Below are 13,613 nucleotides of genomic sequence, written 5' to 3'. Positions count from 1 at the left end.
GCCCAGTTGTTAGAACTTTGGTAGAGCATGACCTAGTAGCAAGGTTGGGGGGTATATTGAATCTGGAAAGTCATTTTGTTCTCTGTTCTCTTACTGCTGTGTTGTGTGATTAGATAAAGGATTTAACCTGGGATGAATTTTCCTCTGAAAAATGAGGCAGTTGGATTCAGTGATCTCTTAGGCCCTCTCAGTGCTAACAGTAAGCATGAAAAAAGCCAGATTTATAAAATGATTTTTGAACTTGAATGTGCTTTGGGCCATCTATCTTACTTGGCCTTCACTTTGTTTCTTTTCAGTCTAAACTCTAGAGTTAACTTGTTGAGTACATGATCCTGCTTTGATGTCTCAAACCCCTTCTCTCCTTCTCTTTGTCAAGTCATGTCTTACCCAACTCTAACTCTGGAAAACTCCCACCATCAGCTGCTCACATACTGTGAAATGGAACTGGAAGAAATCGTGCTGGGGCCGTTAAATATATATGTTCTTGACTGGGCCCTCAATGTAGCTGATTAATCACAGTGGCTCTTCAGATTTCTCTCCTCAGGTTTCCCATCCCACTCTCCCTCCTTTTCTCTCAGTTAAGGATTTCAACTAATACATTCCTGAAAAATATAGGCCATTTACAGCTAGCTCCCTGTTTTTCTCTTCTGTACAACTAATGATTCTTTTTTAAAACTTTTATTAAAAGCTTTTTATTTTCAAAATATATGCATGGGTAATTTTTCAACAGTGACTCCTGCATAGCTTTGTGTTCCAAATTTTTCTTTCCTTCTCCCCACCCTGTCTCCTAGATGGCAAGCAATCCAATGTTATACATGTTAAAAATATATGTTAAATCCAGTATATGTAAACATATTTATAGTTATCTTGCTGCATAAGAAAAATCAGATCAAAAAGGAAAGAAAATGAGTAAGAAAACAAAATGCAAGTGAACAACAAAGAGTGAGAATGATTCCTTACATAATCTTTTGTTCTTTTGTCTTTGAAGAGGTGGTCCTTCCCCCACCAAGGTCACCTCTTGGATGTGTGTCCTTGATTCTACCCCTTCCCCATCTCTTCTGGGAAATTGCCCCCATAATTATGTATAATTACCCTTATCTTCTTCCTTATCCTTTGTTTCCTTTCCTGTTGCTTATAGCTCACCTCAGTCCTTAAAAACTCTTCACTAGACCCTACCATTCCATCAAGCTATTTTTCTCTCTTTTCCTCTTAGACATTGAGATTCCTAGAAAAAGCACCTGACCTACAATGTAGCGTTGGATGTCATTCACATGACACAGCTCCAATACCCATATTTCAGTCAACATCCTTTTTGATCTGCCTGTAGGACATTCAGCTTCAGATACTTACTAGCTGTTTTACCATAGACAAATCACTTAATCTTGATATGCTTCAGTTTCCTCATCTGTAAAATAGGTAATAATAGTAACTTCCTTACAGGTTTGTTGAAAGGATAAAATGAAATGATGTTTCTAAGTGCTCCACAAACCTTAAAGTACTTTAAAGTACTTTGTAAAAGTTATTGACCACACTGTCGATCCTGGGTATATTATCCTTATGGTCTCATGCTGCCCTATGCTGCTGATTCTCCTACTTCTCTGGCTGCTCTTTTTCAGTCTTTGTTGTCCATCTGTCTTGACAATTGGTTTACTTAAAGGCTTTTTCTTGAGCTCTTTATAATTTTCTCTGTGATCTTGTCAGTGCCCATGGGTCAAATTATCTTCTCTGTGGGTGATTCTTAGACACATATATCTAGAACCAGTCTCTCTTCTGTTTCAAAAAAAAAAAAAAAAGTATTACGTCACCTAAGGGACAATTCATAGTGGATGTCTTATAGGCATCTCAAATTCACCATGTCCAAAATAGAACTCATTTTTATCCCCAAACCATATCTCTTGTTGATTTTCTGCTATCCTTGGAGTTGCTTGACTCTTTACTTTCTAATTCAGTTGCTAATTTTCCCTTCACATTTCTCATCACTTTTCCCACAGCCACCACAGTGGTAGCCCCTTGAACTATTGCTTCCTAGTTGGCCTTTCTATCTAAAATTCCCACCTAGTTGCCAGAGTTATTTTCCTGAAGCTGAGGTCACCCTTTGTAATTCTGCTCAAACTCTAGTGACTTTCTAATTTAGAATCAAATATAAACTGTCTTTGGCATTTAAAATCCTTTAAATCTGGCATCAAAACTGTGTCTCCAGCTATTACTTCTCTTTATACCTTCTGTGGTTCAGTCAAATTAGCCCCCTTATACCTTTCTCTACGGGCTCTTCCCTGTGATTGAAAAACTTTTTTTTTTTTTTTTAAGGTTCCTTTTTTTTCCTTCAAAGCACCATCTTCACAAAAGTCTTTGCCTGATCTACTTTCCTCTCTCTACAAGCTGCTAGAGCCTTTCTCTTAAATTATTTATATCTGGATATGTTGCCATTATGGATAGAATATAAGTTTTAACCAAAGACGGTTTTGTATTTGCCCATAATTAATTGATTGATCTCACACTTTCTCCTTTTTGACAATAGAACACAGAAGAATCCATATAGGGCTTGATAGCATTGAGATTTTTGTGGAATGGAAGAATGGAAAAAAAGACAGTCCTTAGCAGGTTAATTTAAAAACCTGGAAATTTTTAACTGCTTGATTTCCAAGCTGGTTGAAACATTATTCTTTCCCGCCTCTACTTCCCTCTCACTTGCTCTTTATTTTCCTGTTAAATATATAGATAACTCCCAAGATTCTGCAGAAATCAAAATTATCTGCTAATCATGAAAAAACTGAAACTTACCTACAGTAAATAATAGTGGTTCCAAAAAAGAGAAAGAAACACCAGATCTTCCTTTCATTACAAAGAAGGAATTATGAATGTACAGAGATGTCATTGACTTGTCAATCAGTTTTGCTTAAATGTTGTCTTTTTCTTTTTCTTTCTTTTTTTTTTTTAATCACCCCCCCTTGGAGAGGGAACTAGATCATTATCAGGAGATAAATTTGGCTTTTTTGGGGGGAGGAGGGGAGACTTGATATTTCTTTTTTAATGGCAAAAGAAGAGAGAGGAAAAGCCTCTTAAAATAGTGTCGCTAAAGGCAAATACCATAGAGACTGTGTACTGTGTAAACAGTGCTGTTTTATATATTTTAAAGTTCATAATTTACATACCTTCTTTCATTTTTAACTTCACAATAACCTTTATAAAAGTTGGTTTTACTGGTATTATCTCCATTCCATACGAGAGAAAACTAAAGGTTAGAAAGTCTTAAGTGATCCATGGTTGAACAGAGTTGGGATTTAAACCAACTTAACTGGATAGGGTAGCACTTGATCTACTTAACACCTCTTTAACTGGAATTGAATATCAGCTCTATCACTTTCTATCTATGTGTCTTTTGGCAAATTGGAATAGATGACTGCTGAGATCTTCATTCACGATTATTAGAAGAGATAAGATAGTTTCTCCAATTAGTCCTTCAAACAGTAGTAGCAAGAACTCTGAAGTTCAAAGACTAGACGTATAGGTAGAATTAAATAGAAATAAGAAGTTGGCTTTTTTGATATGTTTTCTGTTTGTCAAGGTCATTTCAGTTGTCTGTTTCCCCAAAAGTCTAGAGACCAGAGACTGAATGCTCAAACTTGGATGACTGATTTGGGGAAATATCAGGATTACAGGACAGGAATTTTGACCACAGCAGTTCCAGCTATTTCCTCATAAGTTTGATAGCTTGCACATGTCAGGAATAATTCACAAAGTACTCAATGGTTTCCTAGATCCAGAGCTTTGGAGATCCAAGTTCATATAACTGTCTGTACCTCTTTTAGATACATAAAAACTCCATATGAATCTAAATAAATCTCCATATCTGTTTTACTTCTACGTTTGCCTGATTACCTCCTCTTCCCTCTTTCTGTCTAAGTTCTTCATTTAGTGTATCATCAGTAGTAATGGTTGCAATTAGGAGGCTTTAGGATTAACTTTAAATATTGTCTGTTTTATAGACATGTTCAGTTTGGCCTCATAGAACATGTAAGGCAGATTTAGAGAAAGAAGAGAAAACTTCCTAATAACAAGACGTGTCTGAAAATGGAATGGGCTGTGTTAATCTATTATGAGCTCTTTAGGGAGAGGCTAGATGATCACTTGTCAGGGATGTTATAAATTGATTGTTGCCTTGGTTTATAGTTGAAGTGGATCTTCTGAGGGCTTTGCTAATGTTGGAATCCTTTGGTTATTCATTGCTTTTAATCAACTACTTCCTAATACGAATTTTTTGAGATTTATGGGTCAAATGCACTAACCATTTGGCGGATAACAGAATGAATTTGACATGACGGATGGCAGTATAAAATTGGCAAAGGTAAGCTAATTATAGTATGGTGGTATCTTTTCCTTGTCATAATTCCTTAATAACGGGAGACTAATAGCAATTTGGCCCTCCTTAGCTGTTAATGTAATATTTGTAAAACTTCATAAAGTTTGGAATATTGAGAAAAAGCTTTTTCTCAATTTTCTAAAGTTGGCTTGGGAATTTGAAAGCCTTGATGAATCACATGAATAATGAAACATGCCATTTTGTTTTAGTTGCTTTTTGTAACAGGTAAAATTTCATGCATTGATATATGTTGCCTTTTTTTTTCTCTCTACACAGCGCATGGATTTAGGAGAATGTACAAAAATTCATGACTTGGCCCTTCGAGCAGATTATGAGATAGCAAGTAAAGAGAGAGAACTGTTTTTTGAACTGGACGTAAGTCTTATTTTGTATAAATTAATCCAATCCCATTGTGAGTACTTAAATTCCGAGCTTGACATTTTTTTTTTTATAGCCTGTTGCTGAAGTTGCTCTCCTGACGTATTCTTCCCACATACATTCAGACATGCTGGAATGTAATGGACTGGAAATATTGGGATTTCAATAGATGGTATGGGAACTGGATGTTATGGAGAAAAAAATCGTTAAGTTTTATGTAGTTCAGAATTTGTTTATAATTACATTTTTACTATGTGTCTGCACATAGATTCATGCCATTTTCCATTCCTCCTTTTCGTCACATACATGAACAATAACTGGTAAAGAAACTGGCATTGGAAAATGACTAGGACAGGGAGAAAAGTCAAATTTATAAAACCGTAAGAGAAGAACTGAGCTAATGTGAGAACTTAATAAAAGATTAAATTGGATAGGGATCCAAAAAGAGATTTAAATAGCAATTTAGAGAGCTGTAAGTTCATGTGTTATCAAAATTTGAGGAAAAATGAAGTTTTAAGAGAAAACTAGAATCATATATTATCTTATTTGAAGACTTTAAAGGAAGTAGTGATTTGGAGAATTAGGAAGAGAAGATTGGAACTTTTTTTGATTGTCAAATTTACAGTTAAATTGTACTTAATTTTTATATAATATATGCTCAGTCATTTGATTTTGTATATAGTACATACGTACATATATATACATACACACATGTATTAGGAATATATAAATTATATAACAGATTTTTAATCTAATAACCAGACTAAAATATTAACACACTTTAGAAGACTGATTTATTTAGTTTTTAAATTTTCTTGTGATTTCTGAAAAGGAGAGTAAAGCTAGAAAAAAATTTTTCCCCCTAAAACCTGACAGAAGTTGAAATAATAGTCACAAGGTGCTTTTATTTAGATGATTCTAACAAAAGGCAATTTGAAAATATATCTCTTAAAATTATAAATCAATTTATAAATGAAGAATTTATTTTTTTAAAAATTCTTAGATTTGTATATTTAGAATTGGAAGGATGTTGTACTTTTATTTCATACTTCATGGAATCATAGTTCTAGAGTGGAATAGACTCAGACACCATCTAGTCTACCCCCTAAAATCCCTTTTTAGTTTACAGACGACAAATTAAGACCCAGAAAAATTGAGACATGTCATCAAATAATACCATAAGAAACTTGGCAATGAAATATTTTTATCCCTATGAAACTTAATACTTTTTATATAAGTACATGTGCACTATGAGAAGTGAAGACTCGTGCAGTACATACATACTTGTGTACTGCAGGACATAAGCATTAGTGTGCTTTCTTTATTTTGAAACTCTTTAGTCCATCTTTCCCATCTCCAAGGATTATGTATTGGAGAAGTTGACTCCTCACTCTTTTATATCTGATCATCCCAAATTTATTTGAATTTCTACCTTCACATCTTCTCTCTTACATCTTTCCTCTTGGTTCACATAGCCATCATCCTGGTTTTCAGTCCTTATCACCTCTCCCCTGAGCTGTTCTACTGACTTCCTATATTCCACATGGCTGAGAAACTAATTTTCCTAAAGCAAAGGTTTGAATGTCTTTCAAAAAAATACTTTTTAGGATCTCATAAAAATTGACATATTTAAAACCCTTATCAACTGACACCAACCACCTTAGCTTTTTAGGTTTATTATTATTTAGGCTTATTCTCCTTTTTAGGTTTATTACTATTTAGGCTTATTGTCCTCACTTTCTTTTGCTATTCCTTAGACAAGATATTTAATCTCTCTTGTCTATACCTTTTAATAGCTATTGTTCATGCTTGGAATGTATTCCATGCTGACCCGAGTTGTAGAATTCTTGTTTACTTCACAACTCAGCTTAAGTGCCATCTCTTACAAGATCACTTTTCAAATGTACTCTCCCTAAATTACCTTATTTTTTTTTTTATTCTGACTATATTTGCATTTTTTTTCTCCCATTACAGAATGTAAGTTGCTTTAGTTGAAGGAATTATTTTCTTTCTCTGGGTCTAAAAGAGTTCCTCTCACACAGATATTTAATAAATGCTTGTTGATTGATTTCATGATGGGGCATGCAAGGAATACTGGTGACCAGGGCACTGTCACTGCCCTGCTTCACTAGTGGTGAGTGCCTGGTAGAATACCAGAACTGCTATCTCTCTGCAGGTAGTCACTTATTCATTGGATTATGATAAAGTGAAATGAGTCCTTTATTCATTCTGAGGATCTTGCTTGGATTGCAGTGTTAGAAATCTTAGAAGAAAGTGATGATTGCATTTTAGAATTTGTGATTAAGAAGGAAAGAAAAGCTACACAAATTACAACATTCACCCTAGAATTTTAGAGAGAAGATAAAAGGTTTCGGAGAAAATAGATGGAGTCCTTTTACTTAATTTTATTATAATACTTTTATTTTCAAAATACATGCAAATATAATTTTAAGCATTCACTCTTGCAAAATCTTGTCTTCCAAATTTTTCTCCTTCCCTATACAAGTAATCCAGTATAGGTTAAATGTATAATTTCTTCTAAACAAATTTCTGAATTTATCATGCTGCACAAGAAAAATCAGATCAAAAAGGGAAAAAAAATGAGAATAACACAAACAACAACAAAAAAATGAAAATATTATTTTGTGATCCACATTGAGTCTCTGACAGTTCCCTTTCTTAATGCAGATGACTCTATCACAATTGTATTAGAATTGGCCAGTGTCACCTCATTGCTGAAAAAAGCCAAATCCATGAGTTGATCATAATAACATGGTCTTCTTGTTGCTATGTACAATGTTTTCTTGGTTCTCCTCACTTCACTTAGCTTCAGTTTATGTAAGTCTCTCCAGGCCTTTCTGAAATCAGCCTGCTGATTGTTTCTTAATATTCCATAACACACTTACCCTAAGTTATTTAGCCATTCTCCAACTGATGGCCTTCACTCTGTGCATGATAAGTACAGAATATAGAAGTAAGGACACACAATGGTATATGAATACAAAAGCAATAAAAGTGTGCAAGTGACCCCACTGTTAATGAATTCTAGTCTGGTGAGAAAAGCTAAAGACAATAAAAAGTTTGAGGGAAAAAAAAAAACAGGAAAACCACAGAGAGGATGGAACCCTGACTTAGATCAGGTGTGTTACAATGGTAGAGGTGATTGATAAGAATGTAAGGTTACTCACCTCTTTTTGCTACTTTTGTTTTCTCTGCCAATAGGGATGATTTTTAGATTACAAAGGATAGGACAGAAATAGCCAGTAGATAATTCTGAAGTTATTAGAGAGCCAAGCTCAAGTTGAAGTGTTGAAGACCATCTGGTCCATATGAACTATGTACAGTCTAGCTTACTGAAAGAATTGGTCATCAAAGATGAGAGAAGTGTTGTAGTAATGGAAAAAGGAAAATATCTCAATTTCTGTGATTAATGAATATTATCTAGAAAAGGAAGTGGCAGTTAGAACCAGAATAGCTTTCATTAAGAGCAAATCATAATCTTTTTTTTTTTTAATAACTTACTAGAATGATATGAAAATGGGAAATTTCAATTTTAACAAAACATAATGCTATTTGTGAAAAAGAGAAGTGGGCTAGGTAAGACATGAAGAAAGATAATAGATTAGGTAATAGTATAAGTAGGGTTCAGATCTGATTGACCAAGCATCCTTCATGGGTTTGATGTTGCCTGGGAAGATCTGTAGCAACCTGTGTTTAAATTCTATGCTGATTTTTATCAGTGATTCTGATATCACCTGTTAATCAAATTTATAGGTCATGTAACACTGGAAGTGATAATGTACTGCATGAGTTCTGATTAAAAAAGATTTTGACAAGCTATTAGATTCAGTAAGATGAAATATAATAGGAATTTATATAGTCTTAGGCTTTAAGTCTTAAATTAACTTCATTAAATACAGATTTTTAGAAAAAGTTAACAATAATACTTGAGGAAATGAAAAAAATTATTTTACTATTCTTGAGTAACTAGTAATAAGTATGTTTTTAAAGATTCAAATATTTCAATTGTATAAACTACAAGTGTTTTTTTCCCTTTTTAAATCAGTAATAAAATTTATCTTAAATTATATTCAATAATTCATATGCGAATCTTTCTGACATTTCACCAGAAGCTCAGAAGTTCTATGTTACATCTTAGAAATGAGGTATTACAGAGTTGTAGATTGCCTTAGTCTTCTGTAAATTTTATCTCCTGGTCAAATGTCTATCTGCATTGTGAGAGGGGAATCACGTAGGATTTTTTACTTGGTTACATAAGAGAGGAGTAAATGCATTTATGTATATATATGAGGATTACCTAGTCAACCATGTTATAAGGAGAAAGGGAATATACTTAATGAAATGCTGGAGTACATTGGCCACTTTAAAACCTTCAGATTAGTCTTGAGAAGCTGGGCCTCTTTCTCTATAAAATGAAGATACTGGATTGCTCTCGTAAGGTATTTTCCAGTTTTAAAGTTTTTTGAATTTATTTTTGTAAGCCTTTTTGTGATCCCATTTAAGGTAGTACAAATGTGGGTGGGATGGGAAAATCCCATCTTTTTAGGTAATCATAGGCCAATGGAAGCCAATTTGCATATAGAAATAAGTATTTCCTTTGAATCCATTGAATGGAAAGTTACTAGCACCATCATTCAATTCTTGTGTGAGGGACAGTTTGGTGCTTCACAAATATAAAATTTTTTTTCAATCTGTTACGGGATCTACATTAACTGCATTTAAAAATATCACTCCTCCCTTACTCAGAGAACCATTCCTGTAACAGAATAAAAAAAGAGGGAGAATCAGCTATCAATTAATGAATATATCATCAAATAGTATTCATAGTCCCTGACGTTGGCTTAGAAGAGAATGAGGTGTGTTTTCTTATCTCTTCAGGACTAATATACAATTGTTTTTGTTGTTTTGTATATTTATATTATGTATGTTTTTTACTTGTTTGGTTTTATTTTAGCCTGTACTTGTTCATATATGTGTCCATCCTCTGTATTCCTTGTTTCAATTGTTTCTTAAGGCATTTTAATATTCCATTACATTTGTGCCCCATGATTTGTTTATTCTCTGAACAATGAGTATCTACATATTCCATTACATTTGTGTCCCACAGTTTGTTTAGCTATTGCCTGAACAATAAGTATCTACTTGGTTTATATTTCTTTTTTTAAAAATTCTGCTAAATGTTTTAATATTTATAGGCCTGTTTGTTTTGGATCTCTTTGTGGTAGTGGGATCTCTGGGTCAGAATGTGTAGACATATTGTTAAATTTTTATTCACAATCACAAAAGCAACACTCAGTCATTGGACCACTTCATAGTAACATTGTACCAGTGTTTCCCCTCGCCACCCAATATTGATTTCCCATCTTTTTGTCATTGCCAAATTACTGGGTGTGACAGTAAAAACCAGAGTTCTGATTTGCAATTCTGTTACTGGTAATAGTTTGAAATTCTTTTGAATTGATTGTTAAAAATCTTTGACCACTTGTGCATTAAATTGGTCCTTTTTTAAAAAAGTTGTTTTGATGACTTTTGTTTTTATGTCACGTGTTTTCTTCATGCAAACTGTTTCAGAAAGGTCAACATAAGAAACTAAAATATTGGATTAACTCAGTCTTCACCTTCTCATTTATTCACAGACTAGCAAAAACAGTCCCCAGATATCCAGGATTAACCTGTTGAATTAGAGATTGTTTACTTCATAATGACTTGACAAGTAAGGTGGACATAATGAGAGCTGCAGGAGACCTTTGAGATTATCGTTTTCTAATTTAACTTCTAACAATTATAGCTGTTGAAAAAGTGCAATGGGCTGCAGGAGGTAGTGGGTTTCCTGTCACTGGAGGTCTTCAAGCAAAGGCTGGATGACCACTTGTCAGGTATGTTGTAGAGTGGATTTTTGTTCAGCTACGGATTGGACAAGTAGTATTGTGAGGTCTGTGATTCTTTGACTTAGTTTTAAATCCCAGCTCTCACTTTATACTATTACCTCCTGTTTTACCTTTACTTAACCTTTTGCATCCTCATTTTCCTCATCAGTAGCATGAACTTAATGAAACCCAAGACCTTCCAGCTCTAAATCTGTAATTCTTATGAATCTTATATTACCTTAATCTGAATATCCTGTCTAACTGAATGTATTTGAAAGGAGACATTTGCTTACTATACAATAAAATTGCAGTGTTCTAACCCACTTGTCTTTAATTAAATTGTACCACTAGTTAAAAAGACTTCTTAAGCTTAGGTTATTCCGCAATCATTCTTCGTTACCATATCAGGTCTTAGACAATTAGTATACATAATTTCTCAGAATACAGAATAGTATCATTTCTTTGGGCCTCATCAGTATATACTTTCAAGACACCCCCCACCTTGTCATCCCATTCCAGATGTGTTGATAATATGGATTATCAAAGATGATTTCAGTATTTTGATTCTGAATTACAGTCTATATTATAAAATTTCATAAATTTTTATTATGTTTTTGTTGTCCTTGTATTTATATGGGTCAGATATTAAGAAGATTTACTGCTCCTGTATTTTCTCAAACATCAGGATAGGTGATAACTTTAAAAAACAAAACAAAAAACTCAGCTAGCTAGGTGACCTAGTGGATAGAGCACCATCCCTAAAGTCAGGAGGACCTGAGTACAAATGTGGCCTCAGACACTTAACACTTCTAAGCTGTGTGACCCTGGGCAAGTCATTTAACCTCAATTGCCTCAGCAAAAATTAAAAATCAAACCCCAAACTCAAAGGATTATGCCATAATTTGGTCTTTGAAAGAGAGGAGAGTCAGTAAAGGAGAATATCTTTTTTTAAAACTTCATGCTGGGGGTCACTCTTAATGATAAAGGAATGAGAAAATTGACATCACAGTTACATTTAATTCCTTTTCTGATTTGGAAAAAAAAGCAATTTTCCCTCTTTTTGAGTCTTTGATTTTTGGGTTATTTTTTTTTTGGGGGGGGGGTTGTTTTTGGCTGCCCAGTTTAATCTTAAAATGATTCGTCTGCATGAAAGGAAAGTCTTAATGTTTCATACTTAACAACTCTGTGTTATTTGATCCCCCCCCCCCCCCCCCCCCCCGGGCTAACTTTTAGGAATTGTACATTCTTCTGCAGAAACAAAATTGCAGCTTCCTCATTCCTTTCCTTTCTTGGGATATAAGTATTTATGTAGTGCTTTTTTTTTCCCCTTCCTGTGTCCTTGAAAAAAATATTCTGGGACATTTAGTTGATAGAAATTTTCACATAGAAACCACAAATGCCTCTACTTCCCATATGACAAATCCTAGACAAGTAAAAAGACACATACTTTCTCTAAAATAAGGAAAATAATAATATTACTTTTGTTTTCATTAGGTGTCAAGCTCACATTTAAAATGGGAAGTATATAATTTTCCATAAATATTCTTGAACATTGACTTCAGTTTTTTGTTTTTTTCTTCCTGGTAACACTTGGTTTTACATTCTTGAGTATTTTAAGCAAATGAAAGCAAGCTTTTGTTACCATATAAAAGTTGTTATTTTTCATAGTTTACATTTTGTTCCCCAATTGTTCATAGTGTGTTCCAGGTAAATAAATATTTGTTGATTGATTTTATTGAAGGATAGTGCTAGTAATGTTAAAACAAAGCTTTGTTATATTGATCTAATTTTCAACTTGATGCTACAGATAATGCATGAATTTGCTTCTGCCTTTTGAGAATTGTTAGAATTATCATGCAATTTATATATTAAGGATTATTTAGGTTTTCTTGCATATTTCCATACAGTTGTCTTGGGAAAAGATCTGACCATATCATTCCAGTATTTAATATACTCCAGGGGTTTCCCTGTTAGTTATTCTTAAATTCCTAATTTTCTTTTAAGATTCAATTCAAAAATTTTATTCTACTTGAAAACCTTTCCTGATCCTGTCTTCTCCTTCCTCCAGTTGCTAGTATTTTTCCCAATAAATTATTTTGAATCTGTTTTCTAAATCTCATCCCCCCACTCTTTCTTCCCCATTTTTCTTACCCTCTCTATCAGACACACACACAAACACACACGCACACACACACACACACACACTCTCTCACACACACACATACACACACAGGTGTGTACATGGATGCTCTTTTCTCAATGTAAACTATTTTGGATTGGGGCTCTTTCACTTTTGTTTCTGTTATTTAGCACAGGACCTGACACACAGTAGAGACTTAATAAATGCTTATTGTCTGATAGTAAGCCCTTAATGAAGGATTCTAATATTTGTCAAGTATAAATAACACTCATTTTAATGATATAGAATATATATCAAATAGAATATGCAATACATTATATAAAATATGTTAAAATGGGAGCAGCTTATTATAAGCCCAGTAAAGTAGTCAATTTGTTAGGGAAAACATATCTGACTATACTGAAATATATTTACATAGGACTATATAGATATCACTTAATATTTTTCATACAAAATGATGTAAATTATTTGTTTTCTCAATATTTTGTTTTTCCAAATACGTGTAAAAAGTTTTCGACATTAGTTTCTTTAAGATTTTGTTGCAAATTTTTTCTCCTCTTTCCCTAAAATAGCAAGCAATTAGATATAAATTAAATGTGTACAATCCTTTTAAACATTTCCATATTTGTCATGTTGTACAAGAAAAATCAGTCCAAAAGGGGAAAAAAACATGAGAAAGAAAAAACAAAGAAACAAAAATGATGAAGTTACCATGTTTCAATCCATTCAGTTTCCATAGTTCTTTCTCTGGATATGGATGGGACTTTTTATCACACATCTGTTGGAATTGTCCTGGATCACTTAATTGCTGAGAAGTTACATAGTTAATCATCACATAACCTTGATG

At 33.5% G+C, this 13,613-nt stretch overlaps 1 protein-coding gene across 6 annotated transcripts in view; it reads left to right on the top strand.

Annotated features, from left to right (window-relative positions):
* The window catches only part of LUC7L (LUC7 like), a 45,877-nt gene that overhangs the window by 9,924 nt on the left and 22,340 nt on the right, over positions 1-13,613 (top strand). For 4 of the 6 annotated variants that reach the window (XM_031945683.1, XM_031945687.1, XM_031945684.1 and 1 more), the window contains one exon: positions 4,637-4,735. In XM_031945683.1, the coding sequence (XP_031801543.1) occupies positions 4,637-4,735 (99 nt within the window). Of the gene's footprint in view, positions 1-4,636; positions 4,736-4,814; positions 4,911-10,547; positions 10,636-13,613 lie in introns of those variants that run through there. The other 2 variants (XM_031945686.1, XM_031945685.1) reach the window with 2 other exon arrangements.

Source organism: Sarcophilus harrisii, chromosome 1 (genome assembly GCF_902635505.1).
Source record: "Sarcophilus harrisii chromosome 1, mSarHar1.11, whole genome shotgun sequence".
Lineage (NCBI taxonomy): Eukaryota > Metazoa > Chordata > Mammalia > Dasyuromorphia > Dasyuridae > Sarcophilus > Sarcophilus harrisii.
This window is presented reverse-complemented; position numbering and strand designations above follow the sequence as displayed.